This window comes from Haematobia irritans, chromosome 4 (assembly GCF_050003625.1).
Source record: "Haematobia irritans isolate KBUSLIRL chromosome 4, ASM5000362v1, whole genome shotgun sequence".
NCBI lineage: Eukaryota > Metazoa > Arthropoda > Insecta > Diptera > Muscidae > Haematobia > Haematobia irritans.
Genome location: NC_134400.1, coordinates 91,085,952 through 91,108,914, shown reverse-complemented (window position 1 = coordinate 91,108,914; position 22,963 = coordinate 91,085,952). Strand labels below are relative to the sequence as shown.

At 34.4% G+C, this 22,963-nt stretch overlaps 1 protein-coding gene and 1 long non-coding RNA gene across 2 annotated transcripts in view; both read right to left on the bottom strand.

Annotated features, from left to right (window-relative positions):
- Window positions 1-4,169: 4,169 nt before the first annotated feature.
- Window positions 4,170-4,678, bottom strand: LOC142237271 (uncharacterized). The gene is made up of 2 exons (XR_012722419.1): window positions 4,551-4,678; window positions 4,170-4,476 (listed from the first exon to the last, which is right to left on the bottom strand). It is a non-coding gene; the product is annotated as an uncharacterized LOC142237271 (long non-coding RNA).
- Window positions 4,679-14,927: 10,249 nt separating this feature from the next.
- The window catches only part of LOC142235666 (uncharacterized), a 56,554-nt gene continuing 48,518 nt past the window's right edge, over window positions 14,928-22,963 (bottom strand). Inside the window, exon 3 of the mRNA XM_075306927.1 lies at window positions 14,928-15,371. Within this exon, the coding sequence (XP_075163042.1) occupies window positions 15,197-15,371 (175 nt within the window). The 3' untranslated portion in view covers window positions 14,928-15,196. The remainder of the gene's footprint in view (window positions 15,372-22,963) is intronic.

Here is a 22,963-nt window from a genome sequence, read left to right as displayed (position 1 = left end):
TCAACAAAGAAAAATAATCAAGAAGGTTCAGCGGTTAAAACTAGAAGTGCCCATATGTAATAGGTACTTTTAGTTAATGTGGTATCACAATGGACTGAAAAGTCTAAGTGAGCCTGAATCTTAATCGGGCTGCCACTTTAACCTAACCTAACCTAATCTTTTAATTAAGCTAGAAACATTAAGTCAATGATTGATTTTTTTTTTAATTTTCAACTAAAAAATTAATTAATACAATTAACTTTTTAATCAAACTCGAAGAAAAAGACAGTTAAAAAAGTGTGGATATATTTTTTAAATTCTTAATTAAAATTTTTTGAAACTATAAAATTTTGAATCAAAAGGATTAAAAATAGTCACATAAAGTGATTGAAATATAGTATAGCGATTGCAAATAGTTTCGTTTTTAATTAAAAAATTAATTGAATTTTGAAATCAACATCAATTAAAAATATGATTGAATGAAGTAAAAAAGAAGTAAGTAAAGTCTAAAGTCGGGCGAAGCCGACTATATCGTACCTTTCACCACTATGTAGACAAACACTTGTGTTACCATCTCAACTACTTCAAATTCGCTGGGAGCTATATAAAGGTTTGCATTTCCAGATACAAATACTTTTAAAGGAGACAATTTTTTGTACTTCTACAAAAACTCTAGAATTAAAATTTAAATCGGCTAACGCCCTGGGATGAAACACAATGTTAGTAAACAACAAGTAAGGAAAGTCTAAAGTCGGTCGGGACCGACTATATTATACCCTTCACCACCATGTAGACCAACATTTGTGTTACCATCTCAACTACTTCAAATTTGAAATCGGCTAACTCCCTGGAATGAAACACAATGTTAATAAAAAATATGGGAAATATGAAGCAAGAGAAATTTTAGTGTAATTGTACAAAAGAGCATTTGCGATTTATCAGGCGATACTTATGTATTCGAGATATACGACAATTTGAGTAACATTTACAATTTTTGCTACTCAGCAGTGACAATTTTACAAGGATATTGGTTAGATCTTGCCAAGATATGTGGTCAAGTGTGGGTTGTGATATATTATTTGGTCAAGTCGGGCGACTTGGAGCCTTATTTAAAACTCAACCGTTCTGTGGAAAGTCTGGCATTAGAGTGTTTAAGATGTGACTAAGATATGGGGAAATCATCACAGAATTTTGTGTAAAGTGTGCGAATTTGGCCATATTTGTATAAACCGGAAGAATGAATATATGGAGGCTTTATCTAATTCTGAATCAAATTAGATCAAACTTGACACACTTAAATATCATATTAAATATATTCTCCGTGGAAACTATTATGCAGTCAATTGGAGGAAAATCCCATTGAAAATGAGTCTAAAATATGAAATAATCTACCATATTTTCCTAACTCTGGTGTACATATATATGGGAGCTATATATAATCTGAACCGATTTCGACTAAATTTGACATGTATAGTTAGAATAATAATTCTGCTATCTCTGCAAAATGTTACCTAAATGGGAGTTTAACTTTGGCCCCGTGGTCATTTGAGTGTAAATCGGGCGAAAGATATATATGGGAGCTATATCTAAATCTGAACCGATTTCAACCAAATTTGGCAAACTTACCGATACTGTTAAACGCACTCCTTGTGCAAAATTTGAACCAAATCACGGCAAAACTCTGGCTTTTGAGGCCATATAAGTCCAAATCGGACGAAAGATATATATGGGAGCTATACTTAAATCTGGACCGATTTGGCTAATATTTTACAAGTTTTTCGAGACTCATAAAATATTCCGATGTACGGAATATATCGATTGATAAACACGCCAATTACGACCAGATCGGGGATAAATATATGACAACTATATCTCAATCTGAACCGATTTTTTCCAAAATCAATAGCGATTGTCTTTGTTCCAATAAACGACCCTATGCCAAATTTGAGGACGATCGGACTTAACAGACGGTCATCGCTAAATCGACTCAGAATTTAATTGTAAGACGATCGGTATACTAAACGATGGGCCTTAGACTTTTCCTTCCTGGCGTTACATACAAATGCACAAACGTATTATACCTTGTACCACAGTAGTGGTGAAGGGTATAATTAATTCAAATTTGCTAATGAAATCAATTAATTTTTTAATCAAGTATTTTTTTTTGTTTGATGTTCAGTTAAAACTGTGATTGATACTATAATTTTTGAGATTGAAGACATTTCAATTGAAAAATTTATTGAATCAATTAATTTTGTGATTTAATCTGAAAAAAAATTGTGTGTAGTTAGTATTCATAATTAACTATATTTTAACAATAAAATATCAAACGGCAATTAGTAATAATATTAACTAGACTAGTTGATAGTGGAGATAATCTAGCGAAGAGTTATAATAATTATGAAAGTCAATTGAAAGTTTACAAGTAAAAATAGTGAAACATATATAAAGGGTGGAATTAATAGTGGAAACTTAAAACTACAATATTTTGTTAGAGCATCATGGCTCAAACGTAAAAACAAATGGTAATGTAATAAAGTGTGTTGCTGGGTTGACGAGCAAATACGATATAAATATGTTTAGGTTTACAAAGACGACTTACCAATAAAACTCCTCCGTTGTCATCAGACCTGAAGATAATGGTTGTGTGTTTGATATCGCTGTATATATTAATAAAAATTAATATTCAAATTGTATCGCTCCTCTGGTTAGAATTCTTGTATTGGTGATAATGAAGTATCTAGGTGTGGAAGTTTTAATCATATTTAAATTAAAGATGAGTTCTCCCGATAACTTATGTTTTACTTGCAGTCAACAGAAAGTCCAAAGGAAGAAATGACTTCAGATTCAAGTTGGCGTGCATTGGTGGAGCTTCGTAAGATTCCCTTGAGATGTTATATGATCCTTAGCTCTCTAACAATGGATAATGCGGATTTTAAAACGAACACAAAGAAAAATTGTGGTCACTGCGCCGCCCTTAAGGCGTTCAAAACAAATTAACCAAGTTCTTTCCTTTCTTTTAATATCAAGCAATTTCGAGCAGAAGATAATTCTGGGGGTCGCGGATCCAAATGGAATCCGTGTGCTTTTACAATTAATGATTTTGTTGATATAATGAAATATATCAGTGCAACGATGATTCTTAAAGGGTGATACGGTCAAAATTTGGTCAAGGGAAAACGCGTGTAAATCGGCGAAATCGTTTATTTAAAAAATCAAATTAAATTTCTTTTTCAAGTTCAATTAGTATAAAATTCAGGAAAAATATTCAGTTAGGCTTTCGCTTTTCCAAATCCGAATTGCCGGGCCTCACGCTTGACACCTGCCATCAGATTTTGTACAGCCACCTTGTCCACCTTCTTCGCCGCAGAAAACCAGTTTGCCTTGAACTGCTGCTCATCCTTAGCAGTTTTTTTGGTCTTCTTTAGGTTCCGCTTGACAATAGCCCAGTATTTCTCAGTTGGGCGGAGCTCTGGCGTGTTGGGAGGGTTCTTGTCCTTGGGAACCACCTGCACGTTGTTGGCGGCGTACCACTCCATGGCCTTTTTACCGTAATGGCAAGATGCTAAATCCGTCCAAAACAGTACGGAACAACCGTGTTTCTTCGGGAAAGGCAGCAGACGTTTATTCAAACACTCTTTCACGTAAATTTCTTGGTTGACAGTCCCGGAAGCTATGAAAATGCTGCTTTTCAAGCCACAGGTACAGATGGCTTGCCAAACCAGATATTTTTTTGCGAACTTTGACAGTCTTATGTGCTTGAAAATATCTGCTACCTTTCCCCTTCCTTTTGCCGTATAAGACTCCTCTCCCGGAAGCTGCTTGTACACCGAAAAAAAAGGTTACTATTTTTTATGAAAAATGAACTAACCCATAGTAAGAATGACCATGATTTGGCGCCAAAGATTTTTTTCATCTAGATAAGTTCATGATTTTCTTATAAATTAGTTCATGTATTGCATCGTATTTTAGTTCATTATTACTATGCTGTGGGAAGAATATAGTTAAACTCATTCAAAATATTCCTGCTATCCGGAAAAATTAACAATTTTTTGGGAAACATGTATTAAGAAATTGGTTTGAAATAAACTGTTTGTCGGTATAATTTTCAAAAAAGTAGAGAAATTGAGGAATCAAAAGTACAAAAAGCCTGTATACAACTAAGAAATTTTTCGTACAAAATAAGTCAATTTTCTATAACCACCAGTATTTTATTTCAAAGAATTATTATTATATTACACAAAACTATGGCTTATGATATACAATAAAGGAAATATTTTTATTAGTACGTTGGACGCATTTACTTGTCGGTAGTTAGTAATTGCTTCTTCAAAAGAGTAATATTCTATGTTATTAGGACTAAACTAATTAATTTAAATGTCCATGTTTTCTATCCATATGAAAGATATATGTGGCATAAGTTGCTGTATTCAATTGAATTGTCCAATTTCATCGATTTTGGCTAACTTTTGTTGGGCGGATTTGGCTTAGAGGCATCTGAAGTTATACAAAATATAAGAAAAATATTATTAATTAATTAATTCTATCGTTCATATTGATCTTTAACTTACGGTTTTCAAGAGTATTTCCTAGAGCCAATAAGGATATCAGCTTAATTAGTATTAAACAGTAAGAATATTCAAAAAATTACCATTACGAGACCTGTCTACCTGCAAGTGAAAAAAATAATTTTTAATAAATTGAAATTTTGGTTTTATTAAAAACGGACAAAATACCGTTTACAGAAAAACTTACCACATTGAAAAATCCATACAGTAGGTACATTATTGGAATCATATCCATGGACAAATGGGACGTTATTGAAATTATTCTCAGAATATAATTGAAATAAAAAATATTATAAAATGAGACATAATTTCCACTTGTCAGTATAGCATTTAGTATTTAAGGTGGATATTAAGTTCGAGTTTAGCGGCTAAAATTGCAATTTCCATGATAAGTTTTCTTTAATAATCCATTATAAAAAATAATCTTTATAAAAAACTTGATTTGGGCTATTCTCCATCAAGTTATATTTAAATTTGTATCGAAGACGTATAATTTTATACTTTGCTTAGTGATTTATTTTTAATTTTAGCGCCTAAACTCGAACTTAGTACTCACCTGTAGGAATTGCTGTAACATAAAAAATATAGATTCAAAAAAATTGTTGCTTCTCGACCTGTGATCCAGATGTAGAATAAATATAAATCATCCTATTACCACTCATGTTGTATATTTTTTATGTAAATCAATTTAAAATCCGCACTAATTTTAAACTAACATATTAACAGAAATATACAGTTCCTTAATCTGTTATTTGTTTTTTTATCAATAAAAAGCGTTTTTGATTCCTCTAACATCACATCATTCACTTCTCAGTTTCTAAAATGTTTCGAAATAAATGTATTTTCATTAATAAACACCAATACCGCACGTACAATTTTGCAAAATTAAATCCACGTGTGCACTTCATAAATGCATCAACATAACTGAATGTAGCAATAAAACTCAAAGACACAAATAGTCATAAAGGATACATACCGTAAAGAAAAACAACTCCACACACACACACACGATCCCTTTCTGATCTCGCTATTGCAAGAAAACAGCTCTCATCACAAAAGATACCAACAACACACAAGGAACATTCCATTGTCTCTAGAATCAAAACAACCAACAACAGCATAAATGACGCAATAACAAACACAAACAATCATACGCAGTGTTGCCAGTATTTTCCGAGCTCTTGTCCCCAAAATGGATCGCTTTTATCCCCAAAAATCCCCAATTTAATTTAAAATTCCCCATAAAAATCCCCAAGAAATTTTTGGCAAGTTTTTTAATTAAAATAAATAAAATAAAAATGTGCAATTGAATGAAGATTTCACAACACAAAACCAGGAAACGGGTGCTCATTGGTATAAAGAGTCATCGAGTCATCTTAAGCAAATCCTCGCTCGAGAAATAAAAATGGGAGTTCGGTCAACATATAGTCAAGAAATAAAATTGACTTATCGATCAAAATGCGTTGCTGTCCCGATATGAACTCTACTCTGTATGTGGGGGATATGGGATACATGTTCAAAATCAGTGATGTACGCATATGAGTCCTTACGAAATAATTTCACAATAGTAAAAAATTTCTTAGGAAAGAGAGTAAATTGTAAAGAAGCTCTTGGGCCACCCAAATAAATTCCGTGGAATAAAGAGGAGGAAAGTTTTTTTTATTTTTTTTGAGAATCTCTGTACTTCGTTAAGGCTTTTTTTAAGCATGTAAAGAATTTCATATAAACCATAGTTCTTACTGTGATAATTACTCGTATACTGAACAAATATCGAAAATTCCCCACAAAAATCCCCAAATTTGTGGAAATTCCCCACCAAATCCCCAAGTCCCCAACTCAAAAATTTTGTCCCCATCGACGAAAAAATATCCCCGATTTGGGGAAAAATCCCCAATACTGGCAACACTGATCATACGAGATATACACAAAATGTCTCTAAAAACTCCCTCGCATGATGCACTCACATTTTCCAGTAGCACGTTTATTGATTAGTAGGAATTCTATCTATAAGTTAAGGTAAAATATATACCAAATCTATGAGGAATCTATAAAAATTATATACACCTGTCAAGGATTATATTAACTAATTTTTATTCTATTTTAACTAAAATTTTCAATGTGAGTAAAAACACTCCAACATATAATAAAAAGGGAAATAATCTGTAGGTAGTCATCGTACGAATCGGTAATGTCGTTAAGTTAATTTTTACTACAAAAATTTTTTTCCATACAAAATTTTGTCTTAGTAAATTGTCCACATTTCGTAGTAAGATTTTTATATTGCCCATGTATTTTTATAATAGAATCAACGATGCATTAACTACTGTGTTGGAAATTTATTTAAGGAAAAATCCTTCCCATTTCGTAGTTAGTGAACTAAAAAACATTTACTGAATTTTTATAAGTTTTGCTTTAGCTAAGTTAATTTTCGTTGTGGTTACGAAAAATGAACTATATTACAGTAAATTTGTTGAACTATGTGGAAAAAAAGTGTCTTGTAAATTTAAGGACCATTTTGATCCTTAAATTTACAAGACACTTTTTTTTCTGTGTAGTCGGCTTTGACGTAGGTTTCGTCGTCCATTACCACGCAGTCAAACTTCGTCAGCATCGTCGTGTACAGCCTCCGGGATCGCGCTTTGGCCGTCGTATTTTGTTTATCATCGCGATTTGGAGTCACTACCTTCTTGTAAGTCGATAGTCCGGCTCGTTTTTTGGCTCGATGCACAGTTGTAGACGATACACCCAGCTTATTTGCGGCATCTCGGAGAGGTTACACGGATGAAAAAGACTGTTTTTCATATGTTTGGCTATAAACATTATATGTTTGGAATACAAATTTTTAAACACAATATTTTTGAGTGCAAGCATATAATGTTCATAAACTAGCATAACATGTTTGGGACATATATGTTAATATGTTAGAACATATTATGTTTGGGACATAAAATGTTTGTAAATATAATATGCTTGGATGCAAACATATATTAATTTAGAAATAGCCTATAAACATATATGTGTTTAGTAGCTTGGAGCGCTATTAAACTGGGAGCGATATTGAATTAAGTTGGTGGTTGTTGCTTGTTATTACAAAATTAACATTTTATTTTTCCTTGGGCAATTGATCTGCTACTTCTTTGATCCTTACAAACTGTGTGGTCCGCTGTTCGAATCCCCGTCCGGCAAAAGGTAAAATTAAAATAAAAAAAAAATCATAAAATTGAATAATTTCTTCTACAATGTTTGTATCACAGAAAAAAGTGCCAAGAACTAAAAAATCTCGTGGAAGTGAGAAAGATGTGGGGGAATATACAATTAGGCAGAAACAAAATTTTGAGCATTCAGGTCGAAAACCTATGTTGTTAGCACCTATATTACCTGTTTATTTTCATAATTCATTATGATTGTAAATATATAAATAAATAAATAAAATTTTGAGCACAATATTATTTGGGAGAATTTTTTTAAGCATATAATATTTTTGGGTGCAAAATGCTTCCAAACATATTATATGTTCACATAATAACATATTGTTTTTTGGAAGACAACATTATTGAATTTGGATGCAAAAATACAAAATGTTTGGAACTTAGAGTACCCAAACATATATTGTTTAGACCAATATGCTTTCAAACATATTATATATTGGAAGAGATCAAACATATAAATGTTTGGGCAATACCCAAAAATGTATATGCTTGAAGCAAAATATGTTTGGGAGTATATGTTACAGAAGCGATTTTTTGTGAGCGTGTAGGGTTTCGCTTGAAACTACCGGCAACTCTCTTTGTCGTCTCAGCGGCTTCCGGTTTTCGATTTCCCCCTGATCCAGACTTCCTGGCTGTCGACAAACTTTCCCCAAACACTTTAATTACATTTGTAACGGTTGATTTGGCAACTTTTAGCAATTTTGCCAGCTTTGCGTGCGAGTAGCTCGGATTTTCGCGATGCGCGAGCAAAATTTTGATACGCTGCTCTTCTTGCTTGGACGGCATTTTGACAACTGAAGAGTGAATTCCAAAATCAAAATAAATGCAAAATTGAAAGAAATACGTCAAGTTTATATTGACCCTTTACCAAATTATCTTATCGCGGTAATAGCTTTGTGGTTTTATAAAAAGGAAGACTTTGGGTTTTTTTCTTTCTTTTCTCTAACAAAAGTTTAAACTTTTCCTTCTGAGAGTTTGAATGTAATGAATATTTTCTCAAACGTCAATTATAAATCAATTGCTGTTTAGCCTACTTGATATAAAATTTTAAATTTATAAAGAAAAATTTATTAAAGTGGTTGTTAACGCGACTGCCGCCAATGAATCTTGCGGGTATTAATACATCTTTAAATGGAACAAAAAATAAAACAAAGCATAATTCTCCTGTTTAAGATTGAATACTTTTATGTTGTAAAATTGTATGCTTTTATCTTTTAAAATCGATGATCAGAGTAAAATCCCATATATGTTTTGTCTTTAACACATAAAACGTCAGTGGCACAAATAAAACTTTCCGTTATGGAGACCTGTGGTTTGAGTTTTGATTTGTTCCAATTCTTTTTTCGTAAAATATAAAGCTATATATATAAATATAAAACGTAAATGTTTTCGTTTTGTTTTCTTATATGAAGATCTTCACTCAGTGACATACGCATATATGGTCGCATCGCCTGAAAGGTTATTGTGAATGAACAATGTATGTGTGTCTATAGAATTACAGTCGAATCTCGGTTTTACGGATGCTATATTGTCAGGCCTTATTTATAACAATATTTAATAAAACTTCGTTAAATCGATCGGATATTTAAAAGTAAACATTTATTAAAATTTGATAATTTATAATCCTAAAAAAAGAAATTCATAAATATTTCGACAAATTAAAATATTTAAATTAGTGCTTAGACAATTTTACTTAAAATACTTGTTGACGGAAATATTCATATCCCACAACCAAAAATTTATAGCTAGTCATCCTAACCAAATTAGCTAATCAGCTTTCAAATGACATTTTTGCTATGAGAGTTTAAATGATCGTGAAAATAATCATGATCATGATTTTCGTTCTTTTGGCTTCTTCAAAGATTACATCGATTTGCGTATTGAGTCAAAAGATTTTCGTCTCGTATGTTGTCAGAATGATAGGAAAGAAAATGAAGAAAAATACTGTAATGACTGATATGTAATGCAAGCAAGTAAAGCGCTATATTTTTATACACTTCACCACTACTGTGATACAGGGTATAATTTGGTGAATTTGTATGAAACGGTAAGAAGGACCACTTTGAGACACATCGTTTAGTATACCAATCGTCTAAGAACTAAATTGTAAGTCAATTTAGAGATGTTGTCTGTCTGTTCATGTATTTTTGTGTTCACAGTATAGCTCACTGTTTAAGTTTGATAATACCCATATTTAGCATAGGGTCTTTGGCTCAAAAACATTCACTATTGATTTAAAAAAAATCAGTTCATAGTTAAATATAGCTGCCATATATATCTTTCGCCCGATATGCTCTTAATTGTTCCCAAAAGCTAAAACTTAGCCTTGAATTTCTTCACATTTTGTACAAGGATTACAATTAATAGTATCATGAAGTATGCTAAATTTTATCGAAATCGGTTCCGATTTATATATAGCTCCCACATATATGACGAGTGCCATCTATTATTTTTCCCGTTGAGAAGGCTTTCATTCAGATATATTGTTGAATTAACAATTTTATGAAATTAATATGCCTGTCACCACTTTTACTCGATTTTTCGCGTTATCGCTTGTGTATCGAGATTGCACTCAGAAAGACATGCCGTCTTTTCCGCCTGATTCCAAAGATTTACACAATTGATGTTGGTATTGATTCAGAGTCAAAGAAGTGTAGATTTGTTGCAAGGACAAATTTACGACTCAATTCTCTTTTAAGTTAAAGTTTTGCGTACTTAATTCTAGGAAACAAAGTTTAATTTGTTCGTTTTTTTATACCCTCCACCATAGGATGGGGGTATATTAACTTTGTCATTCCGTTTGTAACACATCGAAATATTGCTCTAAGAACCCATAAAGCATATATATTCTGGGTCGTGGTGAAATTCTGAGTCGATCTGAGCATGTCCGTCCGTCCGTCTGTTGAAATCACGCTAACTTCCGAACGAAACAAGCTATCGACTTGAAACTTGGCACAAGTAGTTGTTATTGATGTAGGTCAGATGGTATTGCAAATGGGCCATATCGGTCCACTTTTACGTATAGCCCCCATATAAACGGACCCCCAAATTTGGCTTGCGGAGCCTCTAAGAGAAGCAAATTTCATCCGATCCGGCTGAAATTTAGTACATGGTGTTAGTATATGGTCTCTAACAACCGTGCACACATTGGTTCATATCGGTCCACTTTTACGTATAGCCCCCATATAAACGGACCCCAAATTTGGCTTGCGATCGCTCTAAGAAAAGCAAATTTCATCCGATTCGGCTGAAATTTGGTACGTGGTGTTAGTATATGGTCTCTAACAACCATGCAGAAATTGGTCCACATCGTTCCATAATTATATATAGCCCCCATATAAACCGATCCCCCGATTTGGCTTGCGGAGCCTCTAAGAAACGAAAATTTCATCCGATCCGGCTGAAATTTGGTACATGGTGTTGGTATATGTTCTCTAATGACCATGCAAAAATTGGTCCATATCGGTCCCCATATAAATCGTTCCCTAGATTTGATCTCCGGAGTCTCTTGGAGGAGCAAAATTCATCCGATCCGGTTGAAATTTGCAACGTGGTGTTAGTATATAATATCCATGCCAAAATTGGTCCATATCGGTCTATAGTTATATATAGCCGATCCCCAATCACACAAAAACTGGTCCATATCGGTCCATATTCATGGTTGCCACTCGAGCCAAAAATAATCTACCAAAATGTTATTTTTATGGAAAACATTGCCAAAATGTTATTTCTATAGAAATTTTTGTAAAAATTTTATTTCTATAGAAAATTTTGTCAAAATTTTATTTCTATAGAAAATTGTGTCAAAATTTTATTTCTATAGAAAATTTTTTCCAAATTTCATTTCTATAGAAATTTTTTTCCAAATTTTACTTCTATAGAAAATGTTGTCAAAATTTTATTTCTATAGAATCTTTAAACTTAAATATATACATATTTAATCGGCCTTTTTTAGTTTAATATATACTACGTATGGATTACCTGGTAATTTAGAAGACGGTGTTAGGAAGTTTTAAGATACCTTGTCATCGGCAAGTGTTACCGCAACCCAAGTAATTCGATTGTGGATGACAGTCTTCAGTAGAAGTTTCTACGCAATCCATGGTGGAGGGTACATAAGCTTCGGCCTGGCCGAACTTACGGCCGTATATACTTGTTTCTCTTCATGTGCTATCAGAGTTCTTTAAAATCAAGTTGCCGACAACTTATATTTCTAAGTTCGGAATCGACTACAAGTAGAAATTATGCTAAGTTTCAAGTAATAGTTTTTAAAATAAAGTGTTGAAAAAAACTCCTATTTTTAAACGCTGTTTTTGCTTTGTAGTAAAGATGCAAAAGGGCAACGGGCAAATGATTTAATTAATTTTGAAGAATTTTTCTGAAGCCAAGTTGACCCTATTCAAATAAAATTTTCTTTCGTTTTGGGATACGCAATTTTGGCTCTACGAAATAACGCCCCAATTAAATAAATACAGATAACAAAAACAACCTTTTTTGGGACTTTATTTCATTTTCTTGGAGCTTTGTTTCATTTTTTTAGGATTAGGATTTTAGTTCATAATGAAATAACGTCAAATAATAATATCCCAAAAATATCAATCCCATGGCTGCGGGTTCTTCGTACCGGAATGACCCGATGGATCCCACCCAATGGCCAGCTGCTGCCACATCAGTGTATATGTTGTTTTGTTCGTATTTTTGTGTTGGAGAAGGTGCATCTCGGGGAGGCTTCTCCTTTTGCTGTTGGTTCGAGCTGTTCAGTCTGCTGAAACCTGATCCACCACCGTTCGGTTTCGATGAGGTGTAACCGGTGTTTGGAGTGGGTGCATATCCGGAATTGCTCCGGCCTAACATCGCTGCGGGAGTATAGTCATACTGACTACGTGGCAGGATGCTGTGCCAACGACAGCAGCAGTGGGTCGTCAGACTATGCGACTCCCCGATATCTCCCGTACAATAATATTCTCCGCCGCAGCATCTAACTCCCAATATTGTTGTACCGTTTTGCAATTTAATTTCAACGGGCTCCGAAGTAAGTCACTAATCGTTGACTTTATTAATCGGAAAACGATAAGGGTCGCGGCGATCCAGGAAACTAAGCTGAATTCCACCTGCAGCCTACGCCATTGTGATGGATACAATGTGCTACGAAAGGTTCGTACAAGAAGTGGAGATGGTGGCCTGGCGTTCATATTACACCGTTCTGTGCAGTATAGACATATCCCGCTTGTGCCAGACACTAGTGACCCGTACATGGAATGTATCGAGGAAGCAGTCAAGTCTGCCGAGATAGAGCTATATAATTTGTATATACCGCCGGTTGGTAGCTGTGCTCCAGGTTATAGCCCAAACATTGAGTGGCTGTTGTGCAGGCGTAACCGATTGGTGCTAGGAGACTTTAATGTCCACCATGAATTTGGTATTCTCACTTAGGTAATGACCAGAGAGGCATATCTTTGGCAGAGCAGAGAGCAGTGGTTATAGCCCAAATATTGAGTGTCTATTGTGCGGGCATAACCGGTTGGTGCTAGGAGACTTTAATGCCCACCATGAACTTTGGCATTCTCTGCTAGGTAATGACCAGAGAGGCATATCTTTGGCAGAGCAGAGAGATGACTCCACATTTTGCACGTTGAACGAAGAGGCCCCCACGAGAATTATGGGTGATTGCAGCAGTTCGCTAGATTTATTTTTAGCGTCGCCTGGTCTGATAAATGACGTTTACTGGTAACTCGTTATTTCATTGGGATCTGACCATCTCCCCATAATGCTCACCATTAATCGACCCTCCGATTTCATAACCTCTGAACGCCGGACGTTTATCATTCAAAAGAAAGGCAACTGGGAAGGCTTCAGAGAATACACAGATCGCCGTTCCAGTGAGCTCCCGCCACCTCTCACGTTAATTTTGCCCAGGCAGCGCAGCAGTCGCTCTCTCCATACCCGCTGGCCGAATTGCCCAAGTTAGGCCCAACTTCACAGCCGAAGTGGCGGGACTCGTTGACGAGCGTGATGAACGCCGTCGTGCTAACCCTGCGGATCCTAGAACTGAACTGAATCTACAGATCAGTAAGATAGTCGACGAGCACAAGCGGAACACTTAGAGCACCTGAAGCAATGTAACTTAGGCACACGAACAGGTAAGTTGTGGTGAACAGTGAGAACTCTCTCGAACCCCACCACAAGGGATGATGGGATCGCAGCCACCTTTAGTGACTGATCCGAAGAGATGCGCCAGATTTATCAACGACCAGTTTTTCGAGCATCCCGAGAGTGATGACACACCACAATTTACCACAGCCGAAGTTACTAATGTCATCAACAGCGCGAAACCATCCAAGGCGCTGGGACCCGACGGAATGCTGAAGCATCTGGGTTACTGGGAGTTGAGTACCTGACCAGACTCCTCTATTTGTCCTTGGAATCTCTCAATATACCCGATGTCTTGAAGATGGGTAGGGTGATTCCACTACTGAAGCCAGGCAAATATTCGAATAAAGGTGAATCGTACAGACCGGTATCCCTTCTCTCGCCAGTAGCCAAGACACTTGAGGCACTACTCCTCCCCAGCCTTGTGCAGAATTTTCCAGCTGCCCACCATCAACATGGATTCCGTAAGGTACATAGCACGACGACAGACTTGCATGCCATTTCAGCAAACATTAATATACGTGTCACAGGACGGTACTCGTGCCTCTTGACGAATCGAAGGCATTCGATACGGTCAACTATGCCACACTATTCGAAAATACGTCCGGCATACTCCGAAGGAGGCGATACGCAATTTTTAGGCATTGTTTCATTTTCTTTTGGTGCATTTTTCATTGGTGCGTTATTTCGTAGAGCCCACAATTTTAGGTCGAATCTTTTACCTACAAGGTTTTGTCCTTCATTTATCGACTTTTGGACAAGGAAAAATCTTTATATCAGAGAAATGCGCCTTCTATGTTATGCAAAAATCGGATTGGTATTTAAAGACATGAAATCTTTGGCCTGGGGACAATATCTGTTTCGGTGTAGCAATCAGAATCTATCCCAATCAAGTTCAAGGAAAAAACATCTAATTTTGTCATTTTTATCTATTTTATATTCTATATCGGAATCATCATAGAGTCCACTTCTGGTAAAGATCTACCGGAATTTGTGCAGTGATATTTCTTAAAAATTAAAATTATATTAAATTTCTTTATGAATTTATTTTATTTTCATAATAATAAACATATTTGTTAACTATTCTTATATCTAAATGAGATTGTAATCGATGAACACGTACTCTTTTCTTCTCTCCAATTTGCTACTTAGACTATTTTTTACCCGCATGCGGATAATAATCGTAATACCATGCATTAGGTCCTACAGTATCAATAGGTTGCTCAGTTTGACTTGATTGTGCATACAATGGGAACTTATGCTTATTAGCAGGGTAACCTGTATACATGCTTATGACATAGGGCCATATCCGAATATTATTTGGATCTCGGTGATAATAAGGCCATGACGGTAAGGGAGCGGGTGTTGTAGTGGTTGGTAGCGGCGAAAATGTGGGGCCAATGTTGAATGGTGGAGGTGTGTAGAAATTGTATGGATATCCATAAAATCGTTGACAATGAAGTGGCTAAAAAATTAACAAAAAAAAGAAATGAAAATTTGTTTAATCGCATTTTATTGAAACACATGAAACTGTTCACTAAGTGAAGTCTCTCTTAACAATACGGTATGCCCGATTCTGCTTAGCGAAAATAATGCTATGGGGGACATTACTTGAAAAGAAACTTTTTGTTCAGCTTTTCAAAAATCGGACAAAGAGGAGGTGTCAAAGGACCACATATCGAAAAGCCATCTGGGTACGTGACTTCACTTCCTAACCTCCCTTCGTTCCCCTTATATTTCAAGTAAATCGTTGAAGTTTAGATTTGTCTCCATTCTTTTAAAAAAGGGACGTTCCTTCCACGATCAAATATCGAAAAACAAAGTAGCGGATTTTAGTCTGCGGACCATACTCAACATTCTCCTGAAATTTTCAAGAAGACATCACCCCTAACCTTCCCTAAAAATGTCAACCCAATCGGAGAACTTAACCCAAATTTCCAAAAAATCGGTCAAGAGGGGGGTCCCCTCCCCATCCAAATACATATCGAAATACGCACTAACTTATAATACCCTGTTCCACAGTGTGGCGCAGGGTATAATTAGGTACCACATACTAATTACATATTTCACGTTCTCTGTAAACTTCAAGTAAATCGGAGAAGTTTAGATTTTTTCACTGCACTTTCAAAAACTCGTGAAACGGAGAAGTCCCCCTCTCCCAGCATATATCGAAAAATAATGTAGCTGACATTTTTCTAGAAGCCACCCCTGGGTTTTGTGTTAATTCATTTATTCATAAGTGGCACGTGGTTTTATGTGAACACAAAAAAGGAAAGTGTAATTGAAAAATATACCTGTTTTTTGTTCTGCATTTTGTTATATGGATCATTTATTTTTATTTGCAGTTACATGATGTCTGCGTTTGTACATTTGATGGGCACACGATGTAAATATGGAATGATTACTTATTGTTGAAATTGAAATAAAATAGTGTGTGTAAAAATATGTGATGTTTGCTTACGCGACATTATAAATGCAAACAAACAATGAATTAGTTTATAAATAAATAAAAACAAATAAATATAGTTAATCTTGTGTTTTCTTTTCTCAAGTGGCGTCCTTTTTTCAACGCTGAAAAAAGTTTTTTCATAAAGATCAAAACATTTTAGGTTGTGACCATGTTCTTTTAACTAGAAGAAAAACATTTTGAATGAATACCAAAACATTTTAAATCGTGACCATTGTCTTTTCATTCAAACAAAATTCTTTTTATCAATATAATAACATTTTAGATGAGGACAATTATATTTTTCTTAGAACCATGTTCACTGATCCAACATGGTTGCAGGTTAAAATGTTACATGGTCGCCGCAAATATAGCTCTTATCATATTATTTTGCTCTTCGAATATGATTGTGACAATCATGTTTTTTCTCTGCGTGTGGGTCTAAAATGTGTAACAGTCTACCATATTTCCCCAACTCTGGTGTATGTATATATGGGAGCTATATATAATCTGAACCGATTTTGACTAAATTTGGCATGTATAGTTAGAATAATAATTCTGCTATCTATGCGAAATTTCACGTAAATGGGAGTATAACTTTGGCCTCCCTGGTCATATAAGTGCAAATCGGACGGAAGATATATATGGGAGCCATATCTAAATCTGAACCGATTTCAACCAAATTTGGCACAATTACCGATACTACTAAATGTACTCTTTGTGCAAAATTTGAGGCAAATCACGGCAAAACCCTGGATTTGAGGCCATATAAGTTCAAATCAGACGAAAGATATATATGGGAGCTATATCTAAATCTGAATCAATTTTGACCATATTTGGCACATATCGTTAAAAGTACCGCTTGTGCAAAATTTGAAGTAAGTCAGGGCAAAACTCTGGCTTTTGAGACCATATAACTCCAAATAGGGCGAAAGATATATATGTGAGCTATATCTAAATCTGAACCGATTTTAACAAAATTTTACACACTTAACGATACTATTAAACGTACACCTTGTGCAAAATTTGAAGCAAATCCCGGCAAAACTCTGGCTTTTGTTGCCATATAAGTTCACATCGGACGAAAGATATATATGGGAGCTATATCTAAATTTGAACCGATTTCAATCAAATTTACCAAGCATTGGTAGAATGTCAATTCTACCCTCTGTGCAAAATTTCACGAAGATCGGTTGTAAACTTTGGCCTCTGTGGTCATATGAGTCTAAATCGGACAAAAGAGATATATGGGAGCTATATCTAAATCTGAACCGATTTGGCTGATATTTTGCAAGATTTTCGAGATTCATAAAATATGTGGATGTACGGTATTTCAAGAAAATCGGTTGATAAACACGCTAACTATGGCGAAATCGGGTATAAATATATATGGCAGCTATATCTAAATCTGAACCGATTTTTTCCAAAACCAATAGCGATTGTCTCTGTCCCAACAAACGGCCCTATACCAAATTTGAGGATGATCGGACTTAAATTGCGAGCTGTACTTTGTGCACAAAATTACATATACAGACAGACGGACAGACAGACAGACAGACAAACAGACGGACATCGCTAAATCGACTCAGAATTTAATTCTAAGCCGATCGGTATACTAAAAGATATACACTATTTCTTGGCGTTACATACAAATGCACAAACTTATTATACCCTGTGCCACAGTAGTGGCGAAGGGTATAAATATGGGAAACATTTAAATCTGAAGCAATTTTAAGGAAACTTCGCAAAAGTTTATTTATGATTTATCGCTCGATATATATGTATAGACGTTTAGGAAAATTAGAGTCATTTTTACAACTTTTCGACTAAGCAGTGGCGATTTAACAAGGAAAATGTTGGTATTTTGACCATTTTTGTCGAAATCAGAAAAACATATATATAGGAGCTATATCTAAATCTGAACCGATGTCAACCAAATTTGGCACGCATAGCTACAATGCTAATTCTACTCCCTGTGCAAAATTTCAACTAAATCGGAACAATAAATTGGCCTCTGGGGGCAAATGAGTGTAAATCGGGCGAAAGCTATATATGGGAGCTATATCTAAATCTGAACCGATTTGACTGATATTTTGTAGGTTTTTCGAGACTCATAGAATATTCGGATGTACGGAATTTGAGGAAGATCGGTTGATATACACGCCAATTATGACCAGATCGGTGAAAACTATATATATGGCAGCTATATCTAAATCTGAACCGATTTTTTCCAAAATCAATAGGGATCGTCTTTGAGCCGAAACAGGACCATATACCAAATTTTAGGACAATCGGACTAAAAGTGCGAGCTGTACTTTGCACACAAAAATACACCAACAGACAGACAGACGGACAGACAGACGGACAGACAGACAGGCGGACATCGCTAAATCGAATCAGAATTTAATTCTAAGCCGATCCGTATACTAAAAGGTTGGTCAATGATTTCTCCTTCTTGGCATTACATACAAATGCACAAACTTATTATACCCTGTACCACAGTAGTGGTGAAGGGTATAAAAATATGTGAAACATTTAAATCTGAAGCAATTTTAAGGAAACTTCGCAAAAGTTTATTTATGATTTATCGCTCGACATATATGTATTAGAAGTTTAGGAAAATTAGAGTAATTTTTACAACTTTTTGACTAAGCAGTGGCAATTTAACAAGGAAAATGTTGGTATTTTGACCATTTTTGTCGAAATCAGAAAAACATGTATATGGGAGCTATATCTAAATCTGAACCGATTTCAACCAAATTTAGCACGCATAGCTACAATACTAATTCTACTCCCTGTGCAAAATTTCAACCAAATCGGAGCAAAAAAATTGGCCTCTGTGGTCATATGAGTGTAAATCGGGCGAAAGCTATATATGGGAGATATATTTAAATTTGAACCGATTTCAACCAAATTTGGCACGCATAGCTACAATGCTAATTCTACTCCCTATGCAAAATTTCAACTAAATCGGAGTTAAAAATTGGCCTCTGTGGTCATATGCGTGTAAATCGGGCGAAAACTATATATGGGAGATATATCTAAATCTGAACTTGACTATAGTACTAATTGTTCTTCTTGTGCAAAATTTTAAGAAAATTAGGGTAAAACTCTGGTTTAGGGGCCATATTAATGCATATCGGGCGAAATATATATATATATATATATATATATATATATATATATATATATATATATATATATATATATATATATATATATATATATATATATATATATATATATATATATATATATATATATATATATATATATATATATATATATATATATATATATATATATATATATATATATATATATATATATATATATATATATATATATATATATATATATATATGGGAGCTATATCTAAATCTGAACCGATTTCTTCCAAAATCAATAGGGTTCTTCTGAGCCAGAACACATACTTGTGCCAAATTTGAAGTCGATTGGACTAAAACTGCGACCTAGACTGTGATTACAAAAATGTGTTCACGGACAGACGGACATGGCTATATCAACTCAGGAGCCCACCGTGAGCATTTTTGCCAAAGACACCATGTGTCTATCTCGTCTCCTTCTGGGTGTTGCAAACATATGAACAATGTGGCGCAGGGTATAAAAATTTGTATATACATAAAGCAAACGTATAAGCAAAAAAAAAAAAAAACAATTCATTATTCAAAAATATCATGGTTTCAAAATCATGGTTTAAAGTTCATAAACAAATGAAAACCCGTTACGTTGATAGCACAAAGAAGATTGTGCTCATTCCCTCACATAATTTTCACTTCCACGAAATTTTTAGTTCTTGGCACCTTTTTCTGTAATACAAATAATGTTGAAGAAATTATTCAATTTTATAATTTTTTTTTAATTTTACCTTTCGCCTGGACGGAGAATCGAAACGAGGACCATACAATTTGTAAGCTAACACACTATCCACTGGGCTACGTAGCTGTTAAATTATCGTTATACGTTACATTTATATAGCATAGTTTGCAGCGCCCACGAGCCCATGCAAACATAATATTATTTAACAGAAACATACATTTGTTGGCCACGTGGAGCAGTGGTTAGCATGTCTGTCTTGCATGCAAAGGGTCGTGGGTTCAATCTCTGCTCCGACCGAACCATTTTTATACCCTTCACCACTACTGTGGTACAGGGTATAAAAAGTTTGTTTGTTTGTCATAGACCAACCTTTTAGTATACGGATCGGCTTAGAATTAAATTCTGAGTCGATTTAGCGATGTCCGTCTGTCTGTCTGTCTGTCCGTCTGTCTGTTGATGTATTTTTGTGTGCAAAATACAGCTCGCAGTTTTAGTCCGATTGTCCTAAAATTTGGTATAGGGTCCTGTTTCGGCTCAAAGACGATCTCTATTGATTTTGGAAAAAATCCGTTCAGATTTAGATATAGCTGCCATATATATTTTTCACCGATCTGGTCATAATTGGCGTGTATATCAACTGATCTTCCTCAAATTCCGTACATCCGAATATTTTATGAGTCTCGAAAAACTTGCAAAATATCAGCCAAATCGGTTCAGATTTAGATATAGCTCCCATATATAGCTTTCGCCCGATTTACACTCAATTGCCCTCAGAGGCCAATTTTTTGCTCCGATTTAGTTGAAATTTTGCACAGGGAGTAGAATTAGCATTGTAGATATGCGTGCCAAATTTGGTTAACATTGGTTCAGATTTAGATATAGCTCCCATATATATGTTTTTTCTGATTTCGACAATAATGGTCAAAATACCAACATTTGCCTTGTTAAATCGCCTAAACTTCTAATACATATATATCGAGCGATAAATCATAAATAAACATTTGCGAAGTTTCCTTAAAATTGCTTCAGATTTATTAGATATTTTTTTACTAACGACATAAATTTTGAGTCTATAGATTTTGTAGAAGTCTATCAAATTCTGTCCAGATCGAGTGATATTAAAATGTATGTATTTGGGACAAACCTTTATATATAGCCCCCAACACATTTAATGGATGTGATATGGTATCGAAAATTTAGATCTACTAAGTGGTGCAGGGTATAATATAGTCGGCCCCGCCCGACTTTAGACTTTCCTTACTTGTTTTTTGTTTTGTTTTTATTTTACACATTTATATTTATACTATATTAAATTTTTATAATGAAACTTCGAAATGTGGGTTATTAAAGATTTACAGTCAGAAAAGAACAGTGCTTGATATAAACGAAGTGGACTGAACTTTTGGATAAAATATTATTTTTTATTGCAAAAATAAGAGTTTTGTACCAAAAAACTGTTTTTGGTATAAAAGTTTGAAATTTTGGAAATAAACATACATAAATAATTTTATAATATACACATATATTTATTTTTTATTTAGGCGTGAACAGTTTTTTACTTGCATTTAACACCATTTTAAATGCATTTAAAACTTATCGTGTTTTGTACTTAATTTCATATTTACTTTTAAGGCCGGTATTAACTGTTTTGCCTTTTACCTTTCTTTAATAATTCATTTTAAAGAAAATAAACAAAACTCGAACTCAATGTCCGCTTTTATATTTGAGGGTGTCCGTCGACTCTTCGTGGACTACTTATTAATAAAGAGGAACTAAACTTTGTTTTTATACATTTTACTGTTTAATTTTTCACTATTTCCTCCTTTTTTCATTTTACTGTCCCAACTCGAAAAAGAGTATAATGCCTTTTCGTTATTTTTATGAAGATCCCTTTGTAATTTTTGTATATATTCCACCGTTTTTTAATTTCCTCTGCCTGAGTATTTTGACTTACTCCTCGTACGTTCCGATTTCTTTTAACGAACCACGAAAAAAATTGTGCCCATAATGCCAAAATGATAAACAAAACACATGTCCACACATACATAAAATGCTGCTCTCAAGGTGAAAACACGTGCTGTGTTTTTTTCAAATGTCTATTATCTTGGTTCCGAATGTCTATTCTCTTCACTCCGAATATTCATTCTAATATTCAAATTAAATAATATTTAGACTTAAGCATATCAAATTTTTGGCCTTATTATAAAACAGTTTTCCGAAACAACATACAAGCGGTTTCACAGAAATTGCTCTCTCGCTGTGTTATGTTGATATCTTTCGTCAACCCTCCCGGATTCCATCTCTGTTTCATTCTCTATACTCTCTCTCTGTCGCTCTCTGAATGAAATATCACAACATATATATGTTTACTCGAAATTTGTAAATTTATATATATTTACATTCACACATATTATTTTTATGAAACATTCATGTCCCAAACATAATATATTCCAACATATTAACATAAGTGTCCCAAACATTTGTTGTTAGTTTAGAAACATTACAGGTTTGCACTTAAATATATTGTGTTTAAAAATTGTGCCCGAAACACATTTTGTTTATATCGAAACATATGAAAAACATATTTTTCTAGCAGTGCACCTCGACAATTGCGTTATATATGCAATATCAATCAGAATTTGTTATCGTTGCAAAAAAACGACGACGTAAATCGAGGGATTGCTGTATAGGAAAACCATCACAGAATTTTTTATGAAATATGAGTATTTTGGCCATATTTGCCTAAACCGGAAGACGATACATATATATGG